The sequence below is a fragment of the Loxodonta africana genome, chromosome 6, assembly GCF_030014295.1.
Source record: "Loxodonta africana isolate mLoxAfr1 chromosome 6, mLoxAfr1.hap2, whole genome shotgun sequence".
Taxonomy (NCBI): domain Eukaryota; kingdom Metazoa; phylum Chordata; class Mammalia; order Proboscidea; family Elephantidae; genus Loxodonta; species Loxodonta africana.
The window spans coordinates 81,912,797-81,939,391 of record NC_087347.1 but is presented as its reverse complement, the minus strand read 5'-3'; the positions used below and the strand labels follow the sequence as shown (position 1 = coordinate 81,939,391).

The window sequence follows — 26,595 nt, the reverse complement described above, 5'->3', positions numbered from 1 at the left end:
AGAAAAACAATTGAAAAAATTAACAAAGCCAAAAGCTGGTTCTTTGAAAAAATTAACAAAATTGATAAACCATTGGCTAGACTGACTAAAGAAATACAAGAAAGGAAACAAATAACCCGAATAAGAAACGAGAAGGACCACATCACAACAGAACCAAATGAAATTAAAAGAATCATTTCAGATTATTATGAAAAATTGTACTCTAACAAATTTGCAAACCTAGAAGAAATGGATGAATTCCTGGAAAAACACTACCTACCTAAACTAACACATTCAGAAGTAGAACAACTAAATAGACCCATAACAAAAAGAGAGATTGAAACGGTAATCAAAAAACTCCCAACAAAAAAAAGCCCTGGCCCGGACGGCTTCACTGCAGAGTTTACCAAACTTTCAGAGAAGAGTTAACACCACTACTTCTGAAGGTATTCCAAAGCATAGAAAATGACGGAATACTACCCAACTCATTCTATGAAGCCACCATCTCCCTGATACCAAAACCAGGTAAAGACATTACAAAAAAAGAAAATTATAGACCTATATCCCTCATGAACATAGATGCAAAAATCCTCAACAAAATTCTAGCCAATAGAATCCAACAACACATCAAAAAAAATAATTCACCCTGATCAAGTGGGATTTATACCAGGTATGCAAGGCTGGTTTAATACCAGAAAAACCATTAATGTAATCCATCACATACATAAAACAAAAGACAAAAACCACATGATCTTATCAATTGATGCAGAAAAGGCATTTGACAAAGGCCAACACCCATTTATGATAAAAACTCTTACCAAAATAGAAATTGAAGGAAAATTCCTCAACATAATAAAGGGCATCTATGCAAAGCCAACAGCCAATATCACTCTAAATGGAAAGAACCTGAAAGCATTTCCCTTGAGAACGGGAACCAGACAAGGATGCCCTTTATCACCGCTCTTATTCAACATCGTGCTGGAAGTCCTAGCCAGGGCAATTAGGCTAGACAAAGAAATAAAAGATATCCGGATTGGCAAGGAAGAAGTAAAGTTATCACTATTTGCAGATGACATGATTATATACACAGAAAACCCTAAGGAATCCTCCAGAAAACTACTGAAACTAATAGAAGAGTTTGGCAGAGTCTCAGGTTATAAAATAAACATACAAAAATCACTTGGATTCCTCTACATCAACAAAAAGAACACCGAAGAAGAAATCACCAAATCAATACCATTCACAGTAGCCCCCAAGAAGATAAGATACTTAGGAATAAATCTTACCAAGGATGTAAAAGACCTATACAAAGAAAACTACAAAGCTCTACTACAAGAAATTCTAAAGGACATACTTAAGTGGAAAAACATACCTTGCTCATGGATAGGAAGACTTAACATAGTAAAAATGTCTATTCTACCAAAAGCCATCTATACATTTAACGCACTTCCGATCCAAATTCCAACGTCATATTTTAAGGGGATAGAGAAACAAATCACCAATTTCATATGGAAGGGAAAGAAGCCCCCGATAAGCAAAGCACTACTGAAAAAGAAGAAGAAAGTGGGAGGCCTCACTTTACCTGATTTCAGAACCTATTATACAGCCACAGTAGTCAAAACAGCCTGGTACTGGTACAACAACAGGCACATAGACCAATGGAACAGAATTGAGAACCCAGACATAGATCCATCCACGTATGAGCAGCTGATATTTGACAAAGGACCAGTGTCAATTAATTGGGGAAAAGATAGCCTTTTTAACAAATGGTGCTGGCATAACTGGATATCCATTTGCAAAAAAATGAAACAGGACCCATACCTTACACCATGCACAAAAACTAACTCCAAGTGGATCAAAGACCTAAATATAAAGACTAAAACGATAAAGATCATGGAAGAGAAAATTGGGACAACCCTAGGAGCCCTAATACAAGGCATAAACAGAATACAAAACATTACCAAAAATGATGAAGAGAAACCCGATAACTGGGAGCTCCCAAAAATCAAACACCTATGCTCATCTAAAGACTTCACCAAAAGAGTAAAAAGACCACCTACAGACTGGGAAAGAATTTTCAGCTATGACATCTCCGACCAGCTGCCTAATCTCTAAAATCTACATGATTCTGTCAAAACTCAACCACAAAAAGACAAACAACCCAATCAAAACGTGGGCAAAGGATATGAACACACATTTTACTAAAGAAGATATTCAGGCAGCCAACAGATACATGAGAAAATGCTCTCGATCATTAGCCATTAGAGAAATGCAAATTAAAACTATGATGAGATTCCACCTCACACCAGCAAGGCTGGCATTAATCCAAAAAACACAAAATAATAAATGTTGGAGAGGCTGCGGAGAGATTGGAACTCTCATACACTGCTGGTGGGAATGTAAAATGGTACAACCACTTTGGAAATCTATCTGGCGTTATCTTAAACAGTTAGAAATAGAACTACCATACAACCCAGAAATCCCACTCCTAGGAATATACCCTAGAGATACAAGAGCCTTCATACAAACAGATATATGCACACCCATGTTTATTGCAGCTCTGTTTACAATAGCAAAAAGTTGGAAGCAACCAAGGTGTCCATCAACGGATGAATGGGTAAATAAATTGTGGTATATTCACACAATGGAATACTACGCATCGATAAAGAACAGTGACGAATCTCTGAAACATTTCATAACATGGAGGAACCTGGAAGGCATTATGCTGAGCGAAATCAGTCAGAGGCAAAAGGACAAATATTGTATAAGACCACTATTATAAGATCTTGAGAAATAGTAAACCTGAGAAGAACACATACTTTTGTGGTTACGAGGCGGGGAGGGAGGGAGGGTGGGAGAGGGTTTTTTATTGATTAATCAGTAGATAAGAACTGCTTTAGGTGAAGGGAAAGACAACACTCAATACATGGAAGGTCAGCTCAATTGGACTGGACCAAAAGCAAAGAAGTTTCCAGGATAAAATGAATGCTTCAAAGGTCAGCGGAGCAAGGGCGGGGGTCTGGGGAACATGGTTTGCGGGGACTTCTAAGTCAATTGGCAATATAATTCTATTATGAAATCATTCTGCATCCCACTTTGAAATGTGGCGTCTGGGGTCTTAAATGCTAACAAGCGGCCATCTAAGATGCATCAATTGGTCTCAACCCACCTGGAGCAAAGGAAAATGAAGAACACCAAGGCCACACGACAACTAAGAGCCCAAGAGACAGAAAGGGCCACATGAACCAGAGACCTACATCATCCTGAGACCAGAAGAACTAGTTGGTGCCCGGCCACAATCGATGACTGCCCTGACAGGGAGCACAGCAGAGGACCCCTGAGGGAGCAGGAGATCAGTGGGATACAGACCCCAAATTCTCATAAAAAGACCAAACTTAATGGTCTGACTGAGACTAGAGGAATCCCGGCGGCCATGGTCCCCAGACCTTCTGTTGGCACAGGACAGGAACCATCCCCGAAGACAACTCATCAGACATGAAAGGGACTGGTCAGCAGGTGGGAGAGAGACGCTGATGAAGAGTGAGCTAATTATATCAGGTGGACACTTGAGATTGTGTTGGCAGCTCTTGTCTGGAGGGGGGATGGGAGGATAGAGAGAGAGGGAAGCTGGCAAAATTGTCACGAAAGGAGAGACGGAAAGGGCTGACTCAAGAGGGGGAGAGCAAGTGGGAGTAGGGAGTGAGATGTATGTAAACTTATATGTGACAGACTGATTGGATTTGTAAACGCTCACTTGAAGCTTAATAAAAGTTAATAAAAAAAAAAAATGAAATCAAAAAAAAAAAAAAAGCTGGGGACCTTCCTCTATGTTTCCATAGCATTTCACTCAAAATTTTATTAATAACTCTATTGGGAGTATCTTTAATGTGTTTATCCAAATCCCCTCCCCCCAACCATGTTGTTGTTGCTGTGTTCTGCCAAGTAAATTCCCACTCATAGTGACCCTAGAAGCTATAAGAAATCTGCAGGGAGGGATTCTCCTACATTCCGTTTTGCAACCCCCGTACCTAGGAAAGTGACTGACCCTAGCTGGCGTTTAATAAATGCTTATTGACGGACTCTTCCATTTTCTTCCTCTGGTGGTAAGTTCTGGACCTTTTACCAGTCTGTCTAATCTGGTCACCTGAGCAAATTCCTGCTGCCTCATTCCCCTCATCAGTCACTAACACCTACTGACTTTGTTAGCTTAAAATTACTTGAATTTTTCCTGCTTATTTCCACCAGCCTTGCCCTTATATATTTGCAGTTGTCTTTTTGCATGGACACTTGCTAAAGCTTTCTTCTAGGTCTTTATACCCCTAACCTATTCCTCGCCTCTGCAGCAAAAGAAGTACAATTAGAATGGAGACCTGATCTTCTTAAGAACTTTCAGTGTCCCATCAGCTGAAAATTCAAGTTTCTTAGCACTACACATAAAGCTTTCCTACCATCTTGGGCTCTGCCAACCTCTTTAGACTCATCTCCTTTTACACTTTAGCTGAACTTTCAACTCAACATCACCAAAACTCTGGTCACTTCCTAAGCATAGAAGCCATACAGGTGGTGATGATGGGGGTTAGGGGAGACAATGGGTGACCATTTTCAGCGCTTTTTCGAAATAGACAATATGGAGACATGACAGATGTTAAAATTATGATAAAATCAAATTAGAGGAATGGATGTTAAAATTATGATAAAATCAAATCAGAAAAAAATATGAAAGCAAGATACAGTTTTTAAGAAAATTATCAAGGAAGACTCCTTTATTTTTACATATTAGCTCCTTCAATCAATGGCAAAGTACTCTTCTCCTTCAAGAACTTCCTAATGTTAGAACCTTGAACTGCTTCTGCTCTTTCATATATCACACCTGTAGGCCTCACACATTTCTGCCAACAAACAGCTTCCAACTGCCCCTTCTGATCCAAGTAATACCTACAAATGTTTCCAGCAGCAGATTAGATATTGTCTTATCCTGAAACACTACCTCCCTGAGCAGGCTGGGCTTAAGGCCTTTCCTCTGTTTCTACAGCACCCTGCTTCTAATTCTATTAAATATTATACTGAGATGATCTTTCATATGTCTATTCCCCTCTCCATGAGCTACAGGAATCTGAGGTCAGGGACTGTTTTCTTCATCTTGGCATTATCTAGAGAAGTAACTGGCATCAGCAGGCATTTAATAAACACTTATTGACTACAAGAACAGTTTGTTCTATTTTTGTTCTTTGCTTGTGAGTCTGTACTAGTGACCAGTCTGGCTTATAACTGGAAATAGCATAAAGGTGAGAAATCTCATTAAGGCTGCCATTTATAAAAATAATTGGTGGAATGAATACTTAACATTGAACAGCCTAGGCTGTTCCTATGGTTCCACTAATACTTAGAGTGACTGGTCTAAGTAATCTTCCCAGAGAATGTATTGTCTTGTAGATGTTTTTCCTATTTTTATGTAGGCTTCAGTCAAATAATGCTTCTACGATGCTGCTTTATGCTGCTTTAGGTAGGCAATCTAGCCCAATAGTGCCGCAGAACCTAAGAATAAGCAAAACCAAACCCGTTGTCATCGAGTGAATTCCGGCTCATAGTGATCCTGTAAGGACAGGTTAGAACTGCCCCATAGGGTTTCCAAGGAGTGTCTGGTGGATTGGAACTTCTGACCTTTTGGTTAGCAGCTGAGCTCTTAGCCACTGAGCCACCAGGTCTCCAAAACCTCCAAAGCCTAAGAATAGGTGGAGTCAAATGATATTCTAGAAAATAAGTTAACAAATTTTGCTAGCATGGGAGTAGCCTTAGGAAAATTTATCATAGGCAGTAAACATTTTACATGAAATCTTTACTGTCTCAAGACAATTTTTATTGTCTATTTACTCCAAATTTTTGGTCATTTAATCCCCTAGGCGAATTAACTAAAACCAGGAGGCACGTGGTTTCCTTCATTTATTCAAGACATCATTCAACAATTTTTGTTTGTTTTGCTGAGTTCTAACTCTGTTGGGCACTGTGCTGAGTAATAGGTATATAGTGTGATGAAAGCAAATGTGGGCTCTGTTCTCATGGAGCTTACATGGTAGGAAAGACAAAATTTACATACATGAAAATACATAAAAGAAAAAGATAATTTAATGAACAGCATGATTTAAAAAAAAAAAAAATCTATGTTGATCCCTTCTTACTTTCCGTAGTGGAAATTCCAAATTTAACTAACCAAATATTTTTAAGTGTATTCAAATCCTGAATCTATACTTCTTTATCACACTCCTGGATAATAATCTCAACTCTGAAAAAATAAAGGTTACTGGCATGAACACTCAAATTTCCTCCAATGGTCCTCAGAATGTATTCATATTTTATGCTTCATACCCCTATCCTATTGTTTTAAGAGGAAGAAGTATCCCAGCTCCTTTCCAAGGATTACTATTACTATCCTAACTATATCCTGACTTCTAACCTTTTAAGATCTGGGGAATTTCTGGCTCTATATTTTGGCTTTGCCTATAAGGTGCTCAATATTTCCCAAAGCAGAGGTATTGTTTAGAGCTCTTATTCCCTCAAGCCACTGTTTTGTCATACTATTTTCATTCATTGATGCTCTTCTCAAAAAAAAAAAAAAAAAGGAGAGATTTGCCAAAGTGCCTTCCCTATCATTCACTCACTTCTTACCTCTCTATAACCTGGCTTCTACCCATACCATTCGATTGAACCTCCTGAAGGTTACCAGTGACCTCCTGTCACCTGAAATGGACATCTGTTGTTTTCACTATGAAATGGCCATTTTCCCTTCTACTGGGCACCAATAACTTGATTTCCTTTGGGACTACCTCCCACCCCAGTCTCCATTCATGTGCCTTAGTTGGGTTGACTCTACTCTTTGTTCTAAGAATGAGCGTGACCTAAACACAAGCAACTTGACACAGGCCATGATGATAGCGTTGGGATGGTCAAAGGTCCTCATCAGAGCCAATCAGAGCTAATACTGGAGGTGAGATTGGAGGAGCCCTAAAAAAGAAAGTTCTTTCTCTTTTTATGGGACGTGGACCTGAATGAATATAAGCTGGAACTAATACATCCATCTTGCCACCAAGAAGGGATAGTCTTTCAGAAGCTAGAGCTAAAACAGGAAAAGTGATTAAGAGATGAAAAAAGGAAAAAGAAAGACAAAAAAACTCCAAAAACTATGAGCTCTTAAATCCAACCATACCTAATGACAGAACTAACCTTGAACTTTTCAGTTATGTGAGTCAATAAACCACTTTTTGCTTATGTCAGTTTGGGTTTTGTGGTGGTTGTCATTTGCAAAAAAAAAAAGTACAATAATTTACACTTCACAAAATAATTCACTGGCTAGTATTTGACAGAACTGATCATTCCGTTCCTCAATATGCGCTCTTCTTTTGGCTTTATCCGCTTCTTCTAATCCTTTATTTAATTCCCATGGTTCCTCTTTATGTATAGCATAAAATTACAGAATTTCAAGGTTGAAGGGTTAAGGGGTAAGGAAACTATGTACTGAAATCCTTGAGGAAGACACCTTTTATATGCATAAGAATCGTTGGAAAGCATAGACACTTTGTGGAATTGAGCTTAGAACACCACACTATTGACTAAAATACTATAAAAGGGATGTCAGATGAAGGGAAAATAGTTTCAAATTAGGACTGCAATGCTATCATTTCTATTCTGAATGTAAAGTACTGAATATTAATGAGACACAACATGAAGGTTTTCACAGTGATAATGCATCATATTCTAGTGGGGAAAAAACATGAAAAACAACGGGAGAGCTATGTTATTGGATTTTTATACTGGCACTCTTTTTGCAAAGCAATTAAATTGCCCTGCCACCTCAGTTATTAGAAAGCAAAAGGTTAGAAAATACAATAAAACTGAACATTATTTCCAAAAAGAACTGAAAGTTATTGGACTGTGAAATATTTGAAATCATATCAAAAAGCAGAATTTATGGTGCTATGAGTTATGGAAAAGGAAATTGAATTGTGTGCTTTATTTTTAAAACACAACCACTAAAAAGGTGTTTCCATAGTAACAAGGTCAATACCAGTAGCCATTACAGACCTTCCTCTTTTCTGATAGTGGGTTTAAAGATCTTTTTCAAATACCACTTTAAAAGCTCCATGAAAAAGTACAGCTTTTCTGATCATTCATCTGAAACAAAACGAGGACAAACAGACGTGCAGTATTGAATTTCTCATGTTTTATGGATTATAAGCATTCATGTCTGTCATATTTTCAGAAAGAAGCCTGCCTGACTAGCTACTATGCCAACCCAGGATCATGGGGTCTGATTAGTGTGATTGTTAATCTGAACAAACAGAATTTGTTTGCAGTAGTATTCAAACAAAAATAAAAGGCAGCGCAGTATTAAAAAAAAGTCCAACATTTAGCATCTAAATATTGAAAGGGTTACATAAATAATCCCTGTTATTAGAAAAATTTCAAAGAGTCAGAGGAAATATATTACCACTAGTGGAAGATCAAACAGATACAGGCTACATTCTATTTGCAACAGAAATAAAGGGCTGTTTGGCCATAAAATCAATTCATTTAACCCCACCAGGAAGTGACCGCCCCTTCCTCTTTCCTTTGTATCAAGATACACTGCTTCTATGATAGCCATTTGTGTAGCCTTATCTCTTCCACTAAGCTATAAGCCCTTTTAGAGCAGAGATATTTTATTTCTCTTGTATCCGAGATAGCATCTCCGCAGCATTGTGAATATAAAAGACATGGAAAAAGAAAGAAATGAGTGGAGAATGAATCACAAAAAAATAATCACGTGGCTGTAACAAAATATCTCCTTATCTAATATTAGAAACATCTCCTTTTGTAATATTTGAGACAATGAGAAATCTAAAAATGTGTACTTATGATTTTAATCTCTTTAAACCAAAAGGTTCTTGACCCTTGTTGCACACTATGGTCACAGCTGTTAAATAAATCCAGTTGCTTAGCCCCTAGGCAAATGCTGGCAGAATCTCTGTAGGTGCAGCCCCTGGCATCAGTATTTTTTTAAAGCTACTCAGATGAGTCTAATGCAAAGTCAGTGTTGAAAACCACTGCTCTCAATGTTTTTAACTCATGATTAACTTATTTACCTTTTTATTCTTTCAGCTATGTGCCTATTTTTTTTCTCGATATTGCTTCACTATACTATTTTTTTTATACTATGTTTACCAAATGTTGTGAAGCCTTTTATTAAAACTAATGAATTGCTCATTAGAATCACATTTAAGAAAAAGCTTCAATGAAAATAGTTTAGTCTTAAGCAATTAAAATTATAACCAAATATTATTATTTATTGCATTCTTTTCAATATACTTACTAGCGTTTTGAAGCCCTGGTGGTGCAGTGGTTAAGAGGCTACTAACCAAAAGGTCAGTAGTTCAGTTCTACCAGCTGCTCCTTGGAAGCCCTATGGGGCAGTTCTACTCTGTCCTATAGGGTCGCTATGAGTCGGAATCGACTCAACAGCAACGCGTCTGGATTTGGATTAGCTTTTGGCTGCTGTGAGTTCAGCCGTTGAAAGCCAGAGCTATATGGTACCAATATGTTGTTGTTGTTGTTAGGTGCCATCGAGTCAGTTCCGACTCATAGCGACCCTATGCACAACAGAATGAAACACTGCCCGGTCCTGAGTCATCCTTACAATTGTTGTTATGCTTGAGCTCATTGTTGCAGCCAATATAACAGATAATAAATGTCAGTAGAATTGCTAAATGAAAGAATACATGCCCACACCAAAGTAAACCAGGTGCAATACAAAAATTCTTTGAACCAGGATTAAGTTATTTCAAGATACAATTAATATAAACATTATAGATACTTAACTTTCCTCTCTTATTCAAATCCTCTAAAAATTAGTGATTTTTTTTTTTTTTTAAAGAAAAGGCAATTTCAAATGCTGTTAGACTAGGTATTTCAAATTTATTTCCAAATGACTTTGATGTATATTTTTTTTGCTATTTTCCTGGTATACTAAAAATCCCGACATAAACACATACAGTAAAAAATGAAGTAATTTTATATAAGAATAATTAATCCATAGGAAAAAAATATTTACTTTCGGGACTTCATTATCAGTTATAGCTATGTGCCATGTTTTTTGTCCTCACACAGATAATATTCGTTCTGGGCCACACATATCCCTTGTACTGTGCTAGACACTGTACCTTAATTTTACCTTGTCTTCTTCAGAATAGAGAAAACAGTTAAGGTGGCAATGAAAACTCCTTCATGTATTCTTTATTTAGTTATTCAACAAATACTTACTGTGCATGCACTGTGTGAATCCAATTCTGTGGTTAAAGCCAGTTTAAACCAATGTCATTCCAGCATTTTTTCAAGGACTATCCATCCCTTATCTAGTTAATCTATTCTATAACCAAAGCATAAAAACTGTATAGTTTTGATGAGTAGTGCCTACACTTTTGAATTTTATGGATGAGTGACATTTTTAAATTTGCAGTACGAATATCAAGTTGTCGACATTTTATTTCGCCAAATAATAGCGGTAAAAACAAACACTGCTGTCAGCTATCACTATCAGTTTACAAACCAGAGTGTTTTAACACAAAATAATTAAAGAATATAATCTTAAAAGAAGAGTTCAAATGTACTCAAAGGCAATACATTTAGTTTAATGGAGAAAAATACCCAAAATGTTCTTTAATCTTCTCATTTCAGCCTAGACTAGTGAAACTTTATTATGAACTAGCCCATCTCTGAGGTAGATACAGAAATTCTGGCCATCTACCATTTTTCCTCCTGAGTGTTGTACTTTATACCTATTTCTCAATATTCAAAACCCCTCTATGGTAATTCTCAGGGAAAGTCATTAAAATAAGTAAAATTGGTTTTAATCCCATCAGCCATACAAGGTCCAACTAATAAATTCAAGTTTTCTAAGCTATAATTATTTCATCTTATCTTGTCAAGTACCAAAGAGAAATGGGCTTAAGCATAACAATGATCATGAGAATGACGCAGGACTGGGCAGTATTTCGTTCTGTTGTACATACAGTCGCTATGACTTAGAATCAACACGTAGGGACCTAACAACAACAACAAAGAAAAATTAAATATCTGATACAATAAATATATTTCTGCATTTATAATATGTTATATAAATATCTATGTGAAGGCTATGTATCAAAGACCAACAAATGCAAAAATAAAACTTACATGTGTGGGCCCAGTGAAACTACCCTTGCCATTACAATTCCAAGAATCAGAGTTGTTAAAACTGTAGAAATAAGGGATATCTGCAAAGGAAATTTTAAAGGTATTGTCAGTTTAAAATAGAGGTTAATTTATTCAAAATATTAGGCCCTGCCCTATTTACTTGATATAAATTTATTCGTAGATTTTACCACCAACTACTTAGTAGTTTATTCTCATGGATTTGTGTTGATAATCCCAGGCATGTAACTTCCTATCAAATCGTAGCCTTAGGTCTTCCATTACCCCCCAAAGAGGAAAGCAACTACTGTAATCTTGCAACTTGGATTTCAGTTTTTAGTGGCTTTCTGTTTAGAATACACAAGTGGTGATTGTAATTTATGTAAGTGATTTTAGTTTATGAAAGTAAAAATAAAATTATGATTTCTTCTTTCTTCAGCACCTATTTTGATTGTTGACTTGAGCTGTTTATACAACTGTTGCTTCTTCTGTCTTTAGGATTGTTATGAGTCAGAATTGACTCAATGGCAGTGGGTTTGGTTTTCTGTCTTTACCTCATTCTCTCTCTCCCAACACAACACACACTTTTTTTTTTTTTGGGTACCTGTTTGTTTTTCCTCTCTGCTGTCTAGCTCTCTGTCAGACTATTTTCTACATAGTTTTGCCCTTTGGTCTGTTTCTAGTCTGCTTTGCCTCTTCCTCTCTCTTCTGTCACCATTTCAACCGGTTAAACTATAACCAGTCTGTGTGTGTGTGTGCCTTCATTACTGATTGGAGGTCTGTGTTTCTTTTCTTTTTTTTTTTAATGTATAAGCACATTTTTTTCTCTGATAAGAAAAAATTTCATATCAACTTGCTTTTATTTTACATGATTCTCATTAACCTTGTTTTCTGGGTTGTTGGTCTTTAACTTGCCCAAAGCCGCACAACTAGAAACTGGGAGAGCAACAACAACAAAAAAACAAACTTGTTGCTGTCAAGTCAATTACGACTCATAGTGACCCTATAGGACAGAGTAGAACTGCTCCATAGGGTTTCCAAGGAGTGGCTGGTAGATTCGAAGTCCTGATCTTTCGGTTAGCAGCTATAGCTGTTAGCCACTGTGCCACCAGGGCTCCAGAAAGTGTCAGAGGGGTACAAAGCACAAGCAGCCTAACTCCAGATCTTGGCTCCTCACTACTCTACTTTGCTCATTGGAGGATTTATTTAAATACTTCAGTCTGACACATTTAATGAACATTTAAATGTTCAGGTATTAATAATATGAAAGAAAACCAGTAACTTTTTTTTTCATAAATGCCTGGATATCTGCTCTCAGATGATAACATTAATGTTTACATTCAATATGAGAAATGGAAAACAGTTAAATCACTAGATGATTCATAGAAAAAAAAGCTCTTTTTGCTATCTAGTCTTGTTTGTTCCTGGAGGACTGCCACGGATGGAGGATGGAATGGTCAGGAAACTCCAGAACATCGTCTCCACCCCTTACCTCCACCTGGATGGAGAGACTTCATAGCCGTGGATACACAACATCAAGCATCACAGTGAAAAGGAAAAACCAACTGCTGGGTTTTTCAAAATAGAATATAAAAATATCATTTGTATAATTCTTTAAAAAAATTTTTTATCACAGTGTTTGGGATTATGTAGATATAGAACCTATAATATTTTGGTTAAAAATAAAAACATTCCTTGGGAGTAAAGGAAATAAACTATAACCAGATAAAGCTCAATCTATGCACATAAACTCATGTGGTGAGTTGTACAATTATTTGGTTGGTTTCTTTAGAAAAAGTTTAGCATTTCTGTTTAACAAAAAGAATCATAAACATGGAACAAATTCTCACAATGAAGCAATCAATATAACAACATTTAAATTATTTGGATAAAAAAGAGACATTGTAATTCACAAATAAAAATATTTTAAGTCTATGAAGTGATTCATCTTTATATTTTGGGAGTTAGTCCGATTTTAAATCACTTTACTATAAAGAAGGATAGAATTGCTTCTTAATAAACTGGATTTGCTTTAAGTATACATTTTTTATTTTCTAAATTTAAACTGTGCTGTCTGACATCAGCGAATCTACCTTAAAAAAGAAAAAAGGAAGGACATATTTAGTTGACACTCATCAATTAGTTAACCATCAGTTTAAAAAAAATTAACTACCAATCAACATAGTCCACTTTAACATAATCATAAATCAGTGGAACTAAGCATGAATATTGTAAATTAAAACTTTGTCATGTAGACAGTGGTTCAGCAAAAATACTGCAGGTAACAAGGTACATTGCCGTGCCTGTTTAAAATGTAAAACTTACCTTTCCAAGCTTCGCTATGTCTCGGTACAACGATAAAGGCAGGTTAAAGACAGCTGTGGAAAGCACAATAACGAAGCGGCGACCAATAAACAAGTTATCAGGATCAACTGAAACACAGTAAATATTATAAAATGTTTACAGGTATAAGAAACATTTCAATAACACACCAAAATAGCTGAACAGTTAATTTATAAAAGTGACTTAAATAACATTAAATACAACTTGATGAAAAATGATTTTAAGGGTAAATAAACCCCATGAAACCCCGTAAAAATAGAAATACATCACAAAAATGTAAATACAAAAAAAAAAAAGCCTTTAAGGATGAACTAATAGCTCAAATAATGTTTTAGTATTTTACATTCCAATTATTTTAATAGCATCCTATTTCCCTGCTTCTGCCTTCCTTTGACCTCTTATACTCTTAACCCAGAAACAATGGAGATAATTTTAAAAGGTAAAAAATATTAAGCCATTTATCCAAAAACACTGCAATGGCAAAAGCCTCCATGTATAGGGTCGCTATGAGTCAGAATTGACTGTAAGGCAGTAGGTTTTTTGGGTCATGTAGTAGGTAAAAAAAAAAAAAAAAAAAGTAAACTACATGAAAATAGGGCATTTTCTGAATATTTTTCACCTCTACAACCCAAAAACCTAGGGCAGTAAACTTTAATGAAATTTCAAAAATCAAAGGTTTAGATTAAAATATTCAATATATTTCTATCCTTTGTCAAGAAAGAAGTGGTTTCCCTGGTAGACAGAAGCAACTTTGTGGTTGTAGGGAAGAAGTTACAGAGAAGCTACTGCAACCTGGTATACACTACAGGTTGCAGTAGTATACACTACATAGCGGGACTAGTCCTGTATTTAATCTATCTAATTTCTATAAGTCTAGCTTTGGGAAATGATGTGGGACTTCAAATGTGGTTGGAGTGGTGGAAATGGTTTGGAAGGTATGAATAAAACTAAAATGTACTTTCTTTTTTAAAACAGCTTTATTGAGATATAATTCAAATACTATACAATTGACACATTTAAAGTATTTCACACATTTAGCATATTCACAGATATGCGCACCCATCGCCACAGTCAATTTTAGAATATTTTCTCAAAAAGAAACCCTGAATCCTTTGGTTATCATCTCCCTATATTTCTACCCTCCTCTCCCCTAAGCCTTAAACAACCACTAATCTACTTTCTGTCTCTATAGATTTCCCTATTCTGAACATTTCATATGGATGGTAATTATACGTTACATGGTCCTTTGTGACTGGCTTCTTTCACTCAGCATGTTTTCAAGGTTCATCCATGTTATAGTATGTATCAGTACTTCTTTCTATTTTATGGCCAAATAATATTTCATTATATGGATATGCTATATTTTATTTAGCCATTGGTTCATTGATAGGCATTTGAGCTGAGTTTCCATCTTTTGGCTGTTGTGAATAATGTTGCTAGAAACATTCAGGAAAAAGTTTTTGTATTTCATTTGGGTATATGAAAAATATTTTAAATTAATCAACACGGATGTCCTTAAAAACAAACCAAACCCAGTGCCGTTGAGTCAATTCCGACTCATAGCAACCCTACAGGACAGAGTAGAATTGCACCACAGAGTTTCCAAGGAGCGCCTGGCAGGTTCAAACTGCTGACCTCTTGGTTAGTAGCTGTAGCACTTAACCACCACACCACCAGGGTTTCCTACTGACTACTAGACACTTTATATTTGTTATATAATTTTGTTTCTCAGAATAACCTCATCTTGCAGTCATTTGCTACCCATATTATTTTATACATGAGTTATTTTATTTAAGAGATAACTGAGCGTCAGAAAAGTAAGTAACTAATAAGCAAAAGAATTTAGATTTAAACCCAAATTATACTCTCACTGTCTTAACTGAATTACTTCTCCTAAAGAAGTTCCTCTCTCTGGGGTTTTAGGCCATTTTTTAGAATCATAAGTTCCAAAGTTTATGAACAATTTGTAATCACAGAAGATAGTATAGTTTATCCCTCTAGCCCCAGAAAGCCTACATTTATTTGACCATTACTGCTTGCCTAGTCTATGTTGAGAAGCAGAGAGACAGGCACAGACAGGCAAAACAATAATCACCTCAGAGTCTCAGGACCATATGCTCCACGTGCCAACAGGAGGACAGTGAAGCTTCCTGTAGCAGTGACATAGGGCCTGAGGCCTCAAAGCTGGTTTAGAGTTTTTAAAGTATATGCAAGTTGGATGAGTTAAAGGCAAGTATGGGAAAAATCTATGAAATTGGTGTGGAGGCAGAAAAGACAAGATGGGCTTGAATCCTAGATCCACTGCTTATTGGATATGTGACATTGGGTTATTAATTAGACAACTCTAAGACATAGATTCTCAGTTGATAAATGAGGAAAATTTTAGGAGCTTTGCAGGATGGCTATTATATTATGTAATATGTCTGGTATGTAGTAGATGTTTAATGAATGTTAACCATTATAATTATTATGGCTGAAATGCTGGGAGCCCTGAGATTAAGTGGCAGAAATAAAGCTAGAGAGGTTGGCTGGGGCATACTGTAAAGGACTCTTACCTTACTAAGACATTTGGATTTATCCTAATAGTAGAGTCTAGAGGTTAACATATAGAGGTTCATATTTGGAGATGGAAAATATTTCACTATATTATAAATTTGCTTATATTTAACCATAGAAGGGTGTACCTAGTTTACTGTTTGATTCTCAACCACATCTGTTGCTATCAAATTGATTCCAACTCATAGTGACCCTGTAGGGCAGAGTAGAACAGCCCCACATAGGGTTTCTAAGGAGCTCCTGGTGGATTTGAACTGCCAACCTTTTGGTTAGCAGCCGCGCTCTTGACCACTACACCACCAGGTTTCCTTGATTCTCAGGGGGATTAAATTAAGAGTTTGAGTTTTTTTCCTGTAAATATATATATTTAAAGATATTTTAGAATGTAAATGCTTTTATCTTTTGAGTATCTACCAGTATAAATAACTGGAAAATCATTCCACTTTCCTCATCACTTTCTGTCTATAGAGTTACATATTAAAGATGTAGCAGTCACCACCAGGTGGGTGATTTAAGGCCACCTGCTCCCATGGCATCACTAGGGTGTAGGGCATGCAGGCCACACTGCGTGACACTGTCAGAGGGGGTCACACCAAAATGACTGACTATAAAAGTGTAACAACAGCATTTTTTGTAAGCCCAGTTTACATGTATCTATAACAACTCTGCTCATTTACCTTTTGAAACCTGACGTGCTCCCGTAAGAGCTGTCATTGTTACCTGATGACGACGACGCTTTTAATTACGTAGTTTTGTCCACAAGTGCTACAAGCACACGCTGTTGTTTTTGTTGTTGTGAGTATTTTTATAGTTGCTGATTTTGTCAAATTTTCTGGTGTTTTAGCTACAGTATTGTGGTAACTAACATTTGTGAACCTATATCAATAACTTTTTTGAGAACGAAGTCTTAATTAAAGGAAAAGAATGAGTGATATATGGAAATTACAATTTACAAGCAACATTAGTACAAAAAACATTACTAAGGATTCTGCATGGTCTGGTACAGGAGGAGGATGGGAGGGATGACACCATGAGTTACAGCGCTAGGTGACACCAACCCTAGTGATATCTGTGTGTGTCAGTTTTCCTTAGTCAAGAATGTTGGCTGAAATAGAAGACGTCTGATATAGACACTATGTTTCCAGTATTCATCAGTTTAACCTACTTCAAATTGCAAAATTGGGAGATGCCAATTGATATTGAAAAATCCCATTCCTTTCAGGTTATGAATACAACAAATCCCGTCTGTGGAAATCATTTTTGTCAGATTGACTCAGAAATTCATAATGAACAAAAAAGAATTCATGTAGTTGATGATCACTGATATCTACCCTTGGCTGGATACAAAAAAATGTTTGTTTTTTTAGTTTAGGAATTAGAATGTTATTCTCTGTGATTAAAAGTTTCAATTTTTAAATAATTTTAGAAATTCATTTGAGATGTTTTTTAAAGGACTGATTTATGTTATGTACAACTGTATTTAACCCATGAATGCAAACATTTCTCGTTTATTTTCCATTACAAAGTTTCATGAATATAATTGCTTTTAAGATAAAGTAAGATTCTTCAAATTAACAGTTAATTTGAACCTAAATATTTCCTCATTTTTCCACTCTACATATCATTATAAACAGTTAAGGAAATAGCAGATCTCATTACTTCCTTGGACCATGGATGGGGTCAATCAACACGTACTAACAGTCTAAAGACATTTATTTATAAAAATATCATTGAACTGTAGAAGCTTCTTGTGTCTCATTTTTGTTCTGATAAAAAGAAGAAAATCAGCTTGGGCACAAAATACATATCTAGCTAACCTACATGCTTAAGAATTAATGTTGAAAATTTTAGTTTGTGTTAATATTAACTTGCTCAAAAGTTGGAAGCTATGTTTTAAAATTTATCGACTTGTAATAGTAAATACAAACAAAAGTTGTAACCATAAAGTAAAACATATTTCCAAGGGTTTATATATAATAAAAACTGTGTTTATCAAAATATTCACTTCAGGAGCTATGTATCTAGTCCAAAGAAGACGCTATTGTTTTAATTCATTGATTTTTTTCAGATATTATGTTATTGTTATTATTTTTTTTTTAATTTCCTCAGTGGTATCAAATCGTTGTGCATTAATTCTGTAAAGTCTGAAGTCTGTGGAAGCCAAGTCTGTCAAATAAGTGAGTAACTGTGGTTTTAAAAAAAAAGGGGGGGGGCTTTTACTCTGAACAATGAGATTAATTTTCTTTTATGGCTCATAAACTAACTTACAAGAAAATTCCAAGATAGAAACTTCCAAATGACATTAATTTTACTTCTTGTATACAAAACAATCAAAATGGAATTAATCATTGTTAATAGTATAACTCAGCCATAACAAAACAGTCAACAAAGTCATAAATTAAAACAACAAAACAGGAAGCTCAAGTTCCAAAACTCCTGAACGCAACAAATTCACGCATTTCTGGTGAACATAATTTGAACTAAATTATTTATATATCTGTTCTGATTTACTCTTGAATCTTTTTCTCTACTAATATGTTTGGTAGAAAATATATTTCTTTCACTGGGAAAATGTAAGGCCTAGATAAACGTTAAAACAGAAATTGCAATTAGTATATAGGAGCCTAATAACAGGATCTCAATTAGCAAAAAAGACAATTTTCACTAATGGTCTAATAATGACGTGGTTTTTGCTCGGCTGCTAACCTAAAAGTTCGTAGTTCAAACCAAACCAATGGCGCTATAACATTACCAAAAAACAAACCCACTGCCGTCCAGTCGATTCCGACTCATAGCGACCCTATAGGACAGAGCAGAACTGCCCCATACAGTTTCCAAGGAGTGCCTGGCGGATTCGAACTGCCGACCTTTTGGCGAGCAGCTGTAGCACTTAACCACTACGCCGTTTTCCCCATAACATTACAGCTTCTTAAAATTATAGTCAAGAAAACCCTATGGAGCAGTTCTTCTTTGTAATACTTGGGGCTTTTATGAGTTGGAATCGATTGTATGGCAACGGGTTTTGTTTTTGTTTTATTACGTAAACTGATATTCGGAAACTCTGGTGGCATAGTGGTTAAGTGCTAAGGCTGCTAACCAAAGGGTCGGCAGATCGAATCCGCCAGGCGCTCATTGGAAACTCTGTGGGGCAGTTCTACTCTGTCCTATAGGGTCACTATGAGTCGGAATCGACTCGACGGCACTGGGTTTGGTTTTTTGGTTTTTGTAATCTGATATTCAAACAAAAATACACCTGAATAAACATTTTAAATGTTTAAAACAAAGAAATTTGGCTACATTGAAAAACATTAAAATTATCTGACATCCCACTGCTTACACCGCTTCTCATTACTTTGTCTTATATTAATAACCAAGACTTTGGTTATCTGGGGAAAGCATGAGCAATTGACCAATTGCCAGCCTAAGACACTGGTGACATATTTCAAGAAGGAGAAAAATAAATAGAGCTTTGTTAAGGATTTTATCTACTGCTAAAAATACCCCGGCATCATACTATGCCTCACAAGATGTAAAACAAAGAATGCATTATAAACTATTACAATCAACAATGGTGAAGAAACTATGACAAGAATAAAATTATCTTCTTTGTACATATGACCTCATTTTTAAAAATCATATTCGATTATTATAAAATTAATAAGCAGGATGGAAGTTTCAAAGGGAACGTTAGCTTTTTCTATGATGCTTTGATTTCAATGAGGTGTATATATCCATATGCGGAGCCCTGGTGGTGAAGTGGTTAAGAGCTCAGCTGCTAACCAAAAGGATGGCAGTTCGAATCTGCCAGGCACTCCTTGGAAACTGTATGGGGCAGTTCTACTCTGTCCTATAGGGTCGCTATGAGTCGGGGCAATTCTATTCTGTCCTATAAGATTGCTACCAGTTGCAACTGACTCAATGGGAATGTGTTTAATATATCCATATACTATTTGCATAATTATAAATCAATTAAAATTAATAATACAATTTTTTTTCAGAGAAAATTAAACATTAGAATACTATACTGCCATTAAAACAAACAGGATAGGTTTCTGTTTTGATGAGAACGTGTCCTTAACATATAACTAAGAGAAAGAAGTTATAGAACAAGGAGCCCTGGTGGCAAAGTGGTTAAGAGCTCAGGCTGCTAACCAAAAGGTCTGCAGTGTGAGTCCACAAGCCACTCCTTGGAAACTCTATGGGGCAGTTCTATTCTGTCCTGTAGGGTCGCTATGAGTTGAAATCAACTCGACAGCATACAAAAACAACAATTAGTATAAATATCTCAAGTTACATGTATTCTTAAAACTCTGAAAATTCTGAAAGTAAAAATAAAAATAATAAAAAATATATGTTTAAATCCTCAAATTTTTTGTTTTAACTTACCTCCTGGGAGTCTTTGAAAAACTTTGCTCAAAGTATCTCCAGTTATTATGTTGTAACTTATCATTGCTAAAAAAAAAAATTAAAATAATACAGTCACAATATATTACGTATTTCCTGAATATTTGGAAAAGTAATCAGTTATTGCTTCTGAAATATTGGCATAATCCTACTACCTTCAAATACATATTGTGATTATCAATATGTACAACTTCAAAATAACTACACAATAGATTTAAGGGAAAGCATTACCATATTTTTTGCAAATAACATGCCCACATATATAACGCACGTAATGTGCCCAGGAAAATGATGAGCAAGAGGGTTGCACAGTTGGCAATAAACGTGTAACATATGTGTTATTTGTGTAAAAATCTGATAATTTGTATTACAGAAAGATTTTCACTTTATAAATTGATTCATTTCAGAGTACCTTTTTTTTTTTTTTTAAGAAATGAGTTTTGGTTATCACTTAAAATGCTATTTATTTTGTTACTAAAGTTCAGGTTTCAAATACTTTTTCAGGAATATATGTACTGTTTAAAGTGAGAAATAATAATAGAAAATTGTGAAGCACCAAAATAGCTCCTCAATTGAAAAGTCAGACTCTTTTTGGGAAATATATTCTTAGCCTTCTGTGGAGACATAAAGATCGAGTGGGTTGAACAATAGCTTTTGTGCTACTTTTTAAGATGAAGTCAACTTGGGTGTTAGTCAATGTTAACATTTTACTTATTTAAGAAGTTCTACGAGCCGTGGTGGCAGAGTGGTTAAGAGCTTGGCTGCGAACCAAAAAGGCCGGCAGTTCAAATCCACCAGACACTCCTTGGAAACCCTATGAGGCAGTTCGGTCTACTCGGTCCTACAGCATCGCTATGAGTCGGAATCAACTTGATTTAGCACTTAACAAAAACAGGTGACATATTAACCATTATAGTACAAACTTTAAACAGCATGTTGACTTTGCACGTGACTTCCACAAATTCTTATGGTTTCCGAAAAATATATTCAGCCTTAGGAGAAATCTATTATTTCTCTCATTCACTTTTAATCATTCTATTTTTAATCAGACTAGGGGAGCACAGACATTAACCCAATGAAAATCATCCTTAATTCATTTTACTAAAGGATTCAGAAAACAAATCAAAAGGGTCAGAACATAAAGGAGAAAATGCCTAATGAAGTAAACAATTTGGAAAATATTTCAACTGTCAATATTTTTTAATGAATAATGACAAAATTATTTAGAAATGGCTCTATATTTATGCAAATAATTGCAATATTCACATTCACAACCATCTTACCTATAAAAGGATACAAAAACTGTAGAACAGAGAGGAGGAAATACCCTGGAAACCCAAAGGTTTTATTGACCAAAGATTGGTAAGTGTCTGTTCCAGAAAGGGCCCCTCCTTTTATCAATAAAACAAGGGAAAAGTCTGTGGCAAAAATAAGAAATAAAAAAAATGTCAGATTACATTTAATGCAAAGGTGTCTCATGTTTTGACTTACTTAACATTGAGAAAAAGGTAAATTTTAAAGAAAACTGTAATATAATGATAAGTATTCTTTCTTTTCATGAAGCATTACTTTAATGAAGCAGTGCTGTTCCTAGTTACATATTTTTCTATCTAGGTGCAAATATACTTAACATATTTGTGCAATGAACTGGTCAGAAGGCGGTACATAGGGTAAGAGTCAAAGAGCCTGTGTTACATTTTTTCTTTCCTAACATAACCAAAACACTGACTATCATCAAGATATATCATAAATATTATCCAGTTATATCCCCTTGTTTCTAATCTCTATCCTGCTTTATTTTAGGGCATAGGCCTTTATCATTTCTGTCTGGATTGCAGCAATAAACTCGTAGTAGCTCTCTCATCCACCAATCTGGCCCTCGAACAAAACTTTTTTTTTTTTAATATCCTCTCCAGATAATGACATTCTCAACATTCCCCCTCTACCTGATGAATGTGATTACTTCTCTCTTCTGCTAAAAATCCTCAAGAGGATCCTCTAATGTTTTTAAGTGAAAATCGGCTCCTTTTCATGAGGCAGAAAAGTTATTTATTAGTTGTGTGAACTTGAGAGAAGAATTTGACTTTCCTGAGTCTGATCTGCAAAGTAAGGGCAATATGCCAACCTGGAGGGGTAGCGTGAAGATTATGGTGTTTAAATGTCTGCCACAATGCCTGGCATGTTACAGGGGCTCAATGAATGAAAGTTTGTGCTATCTTTACTTATTTTTGAGAAGCTACATGTTGTGGTGGAAAAAGCATTGTGTTTAGAGCCAGATAAATATGATAATAATAATGATAACAGCTACAAAAACACTAGGTAATATTTTTGCAACAGTTTCTGTGTGCCACCCTTTTTGAAAATGCTTTATATACATTAATTCCTTTAATCTACACAAACACCATAGGTAGGTGCTAATATTATACTCATTTAATAGATGAGAAAAGTGAGGCACAGAAGGTTAAGTAACTTTCTCTAGTCCACACATCTAGCAGTGTCAGGGTCAGGTTACAAATCCTAGTAGTCTGGCCCCAGAATCCACGCACTTAAACATAAGCTCAAATCTGTTGCTAGTAACTGCGTGATCTTGAGCAAGTCACTTCAACCTATAAAAGGCTCAATTTCCTTTTCCATAAAAGTAGAACATTACTACCTATTTCATGGAGTCAAAACGATTAAGTATAGCGGCTGCTTTATGGTCAGTACCCAGTCAGCCCTCAGGAAACTGTAATGATTATCATTACACAAGAGTCTTCATATCTGCCTCTGCAAACCTAACTTCGTCTCTCTCCATTTACCAACATCAACCCTACATTTTAGCCAGACTGAATCACTTACATGTTTCCCTTTTGCATTTCCAAATTTCTCTCTGCTGGGAGTACCCTTCCATTTTCTTTGCTAAGTCACATTTTTTCATAAACACTCAGAGGAGGTGTCTCCACTTCCTCAGAACATACTTGCCCTTTGAATCTGGGTTAAATGCTTGTGTCCTTATTATCATCCACATATTTTTATTATGATAGTCTTCATGATGTATTATAATTATGTGGTTTTTTGTTTGTGTGTTTATTTTCCTGCCTGACACATACATTGTAAGCTTCATAAAGGCAGGGATAATATTCAGTGACTGGCACATTAGTGATGAATCCATGTTTGTTGAATGAATTAATGATCAATATAGCAGCGTTGCTAGATGCCTACATATCTAATTCTAATTTAGTCTGATTAAATTATCAATAGATTTTTAAATGTTTTTTAAACACAAAGGAAGGAGCAATTAATTCTAATTCTTTTACTTGAAACTGAGAAAAGCTACGTAGAAGAATTGAGTAATGCCTTAAAGGATGAACAGGATATCTGACAAGGCAGAGGCGAAGGGGCAGGGGAACAATCGATGAGAAGGCAGCATGAATGCATATTCTAGATGTGGGGAATAGAGTAGGCATAAGGTCCACACATGATACAGTGTTGGTGGTAGGTCACAGAGAGGTAAAAAGAAAGGCTGGAGATGAGATTAAGAATGCAGATTATGGCCAAACTATGAAGAGATTCAAATGCAGTCTTTTTTTTTCCGTTGTCATAGAGTCTTAGAATATTTTGATTGGTGGAGGGACAGACAACCAGAGCGAGGTTTTCTAAAGACAACTCTTGCCGCAACATGGAGGACTGATCAGAAAGCAGAGACATGCTAGAGGCAGGAAAACTGAACAGCAATTTTTTGGTCAAGGAAGAGAATCAGTGAGGACTTGAGTAACAGAGAGGAGGTAACCAATTTCTTAGCTGTTTTGAAGGTGGTGTGATTAACTGTATGTCTACGATGAGAATGTTGAGAATTTTGTGAAAATTCAAAATGTACTGCTCAGAGGTGGGGCCAAGACGGCAGAATAGTCAGATGCTTCCTGTGGTCCCTCTTACATCAAAGATTCAAAAAATAAGTGAACCGATTATACATGACAATCTAGGAGCCCTGAACATCAAAGACAAAGTTGAGGAGTTGGATTGAGCAGCAGGAGGAGGAAGAGACAGCTCAGAAGCAGCGAGGAAGTACCTGGCTTGAGCTAGCGAGCACCAGGTGGTCTGGATCAGCTGCTGCAGGCTGAGGCAAGCAGTAGCGCTCAGGATGCATTTTACCACGTTGAGGGAGATTGGGTGGTAGAGACTCTGCATAAGCCTTTGGAGCCAGGGGGATGTGGTGCTGGATCTGGGAAAGTTAAGTGCAAGCCTCTAACTTACCGTGTGGGATCAAAAAAACTCTCCACTTCTGAGACTGGAGAAGTGCCTCTTTTTCCCTCACCCTTTCTCCTCCCCTCTCTGCTCTGATACCAGTCTGGCAGTATTCAACAACTGCCATGCCCCTAAGCTGGAAATAGGATTGCACTGAAACCAGTCTTTAAGGATAAAACAAACAAAAAAACCCTGCCAATCCCCCTAAGCCAGGTACTCTGGACTAACTGTGCCCAAACCAGTCCTGTGGCTTTAAAAAATCACCATGCCCCCTAAGCCTGGAACTCAGGGCAGGCACTGCCCCTTAGCCTAGGCATAAGGGCTCCATGGACTTCAAACACCTTTCATCCCTGCCTAGACCTGTGTGGACTGATTCAACAGCATAGGCCCTTATTAGCATAGAACAACAGGGTATATACCTGAAGCCTATTTTCAACTGCAAAAGCAAGAGGGAATGGCAGATACATGACATTTGACACCACACTGCCCATTAAGCAGCGTCCTCATCCATACATAAAAGGGGCCTGAGGATTGGCAGCTTCACCCATTCCACCTAGCCACCCACGACAAGGGTCCAAACATAAGCAGTGCCTCCCAGTCCTTACAGCCAACAACACTGGGTGCCCAAAGTCTGGCTACAAAACCCACCCACCTACAGACTCTAGGGAACGGGGACATGTCTTCCACCTAGGCACTTAAGGCGCTTATCAGCCTCCTACCTTGCTCAGAACACAGCCCCCTCTGCACCCAGATATCTGTGCCTGCTCTAATAACCCCTACGTAGCCCCATCCATCTAGATTTGTAGGGAAGAGCCTACGCCACACACTCTGTGACCAATGACCTGGACACCTGAGCTGAATCCACACAAGAAAAGTAAACAGACTCCTGGGTCCACTCACCTAGTAGCAGTTCTAACTACCTGGGGACAGGATGTGAAAGCTTCAAAGATGCCAATAACCAAAGTAGTTCAAATGCCCACCCTATTTGGGCATATCAAAACAAAACAAAACAAAAAGCTAGGACACAGTAAGCAAACATGCAATAAATAAACATAATAGAGGAATTCAGGAAAGCTATACAAGATCAGAGTGACAAATTTAACAGGCTGCTAGAATCCTAAGGGAGACAGCAATAAAAATCCAAAAGATTAACAATACAATTTTAAAATTAGACAACTTGATAGAAAGTCATAGCAGCGGAATTGAGGCAATGGAGTCAGAATTAGTGAGACTGAAGATAAAGCACATTTATTTGAGGAAAAATCAGATAAAAGAATTTAAAAATGAAGAAACCCTAAGAATAATGTGGAACACTATCAAAAGGAATAACCTACGACTGACTGGAATACCAGAATAGGGGTGAATAACAGAAAATACAGAGAATTTTTAAAGATTTGTTGGCAGAAAACTTCCCTGATATCGTGAAAGATGAGAAGATATCTATCCAAAAAGCTCATTGAACCTCACACAAGGTAGATCCCAAAAGAAAGTTACCAAGATATATTATAATCAAACTTGCCAAAAACAAAGAGAATTTTCAGAGCAGCTAGGGATAAATAAAAAGTCACCTACAAAGGAGAGTCAGTAAGACTAAGCTCTGACTACTCAGCAGAAACCATGCAGGCAAGAAGGCAGGAGGCCGACACGTATAAAGCCTTGAAGGAAAAAAAAAATTGCCAGCCAAGAATTATATATCCATCAAAACTGTCTCTCAAATATGAAGGAAAAATTAGAGCATTTCCAGATAAACAGAAGTTAAGGGAATTTGTAAAAACCAAACCAAAGTTACAAGAAATATTAAAGGGAGTCTACCAGCTTTTTTTTTACCAGCTAGAGAACCAACAATATCAGATAACAACTCAAGACTAGAACACAGGACAGAACAACCAG

At 36.4% G+C, this 26,595-nt stretch overlaps 1 protein-coding gene across 1 annotated transcript in view; it reads right to left on the bottom strand.

Moving 5' to 3' along the window:
• Positions 1 to 26,595, bottom strand: part of SLC38A11 (solute carrier family 38 member 11) — a 66,257-nt gene that overhangs the window by 26,555 nt on the left and 13,107 nt on the right. The window contains exons 4-7 of the mRNA XM_023542882.2: positions 21,765 to 21,899; positions 20,464 to 20,529; positions 13,504 to 13,610; positions 11,182 to 11,261 (exon numbers count right to left, since the gene is read on the bottom strand). Of these exons, the coding sequence (XP_023398650.1) occupies positions 11,182 to 11,261; positions 13,504 to 13,610; positions 20,464 to 20,529; positions 21,765 to 21,899 (388 nt within the window). The remainder of the gene's footprint in view (positions 1 to 11,181; positions 11,262 to 13,503; positions 13,611 to 20,463; positions 20,530 to 21,764; positions 21,900 to 26,595) is intronic.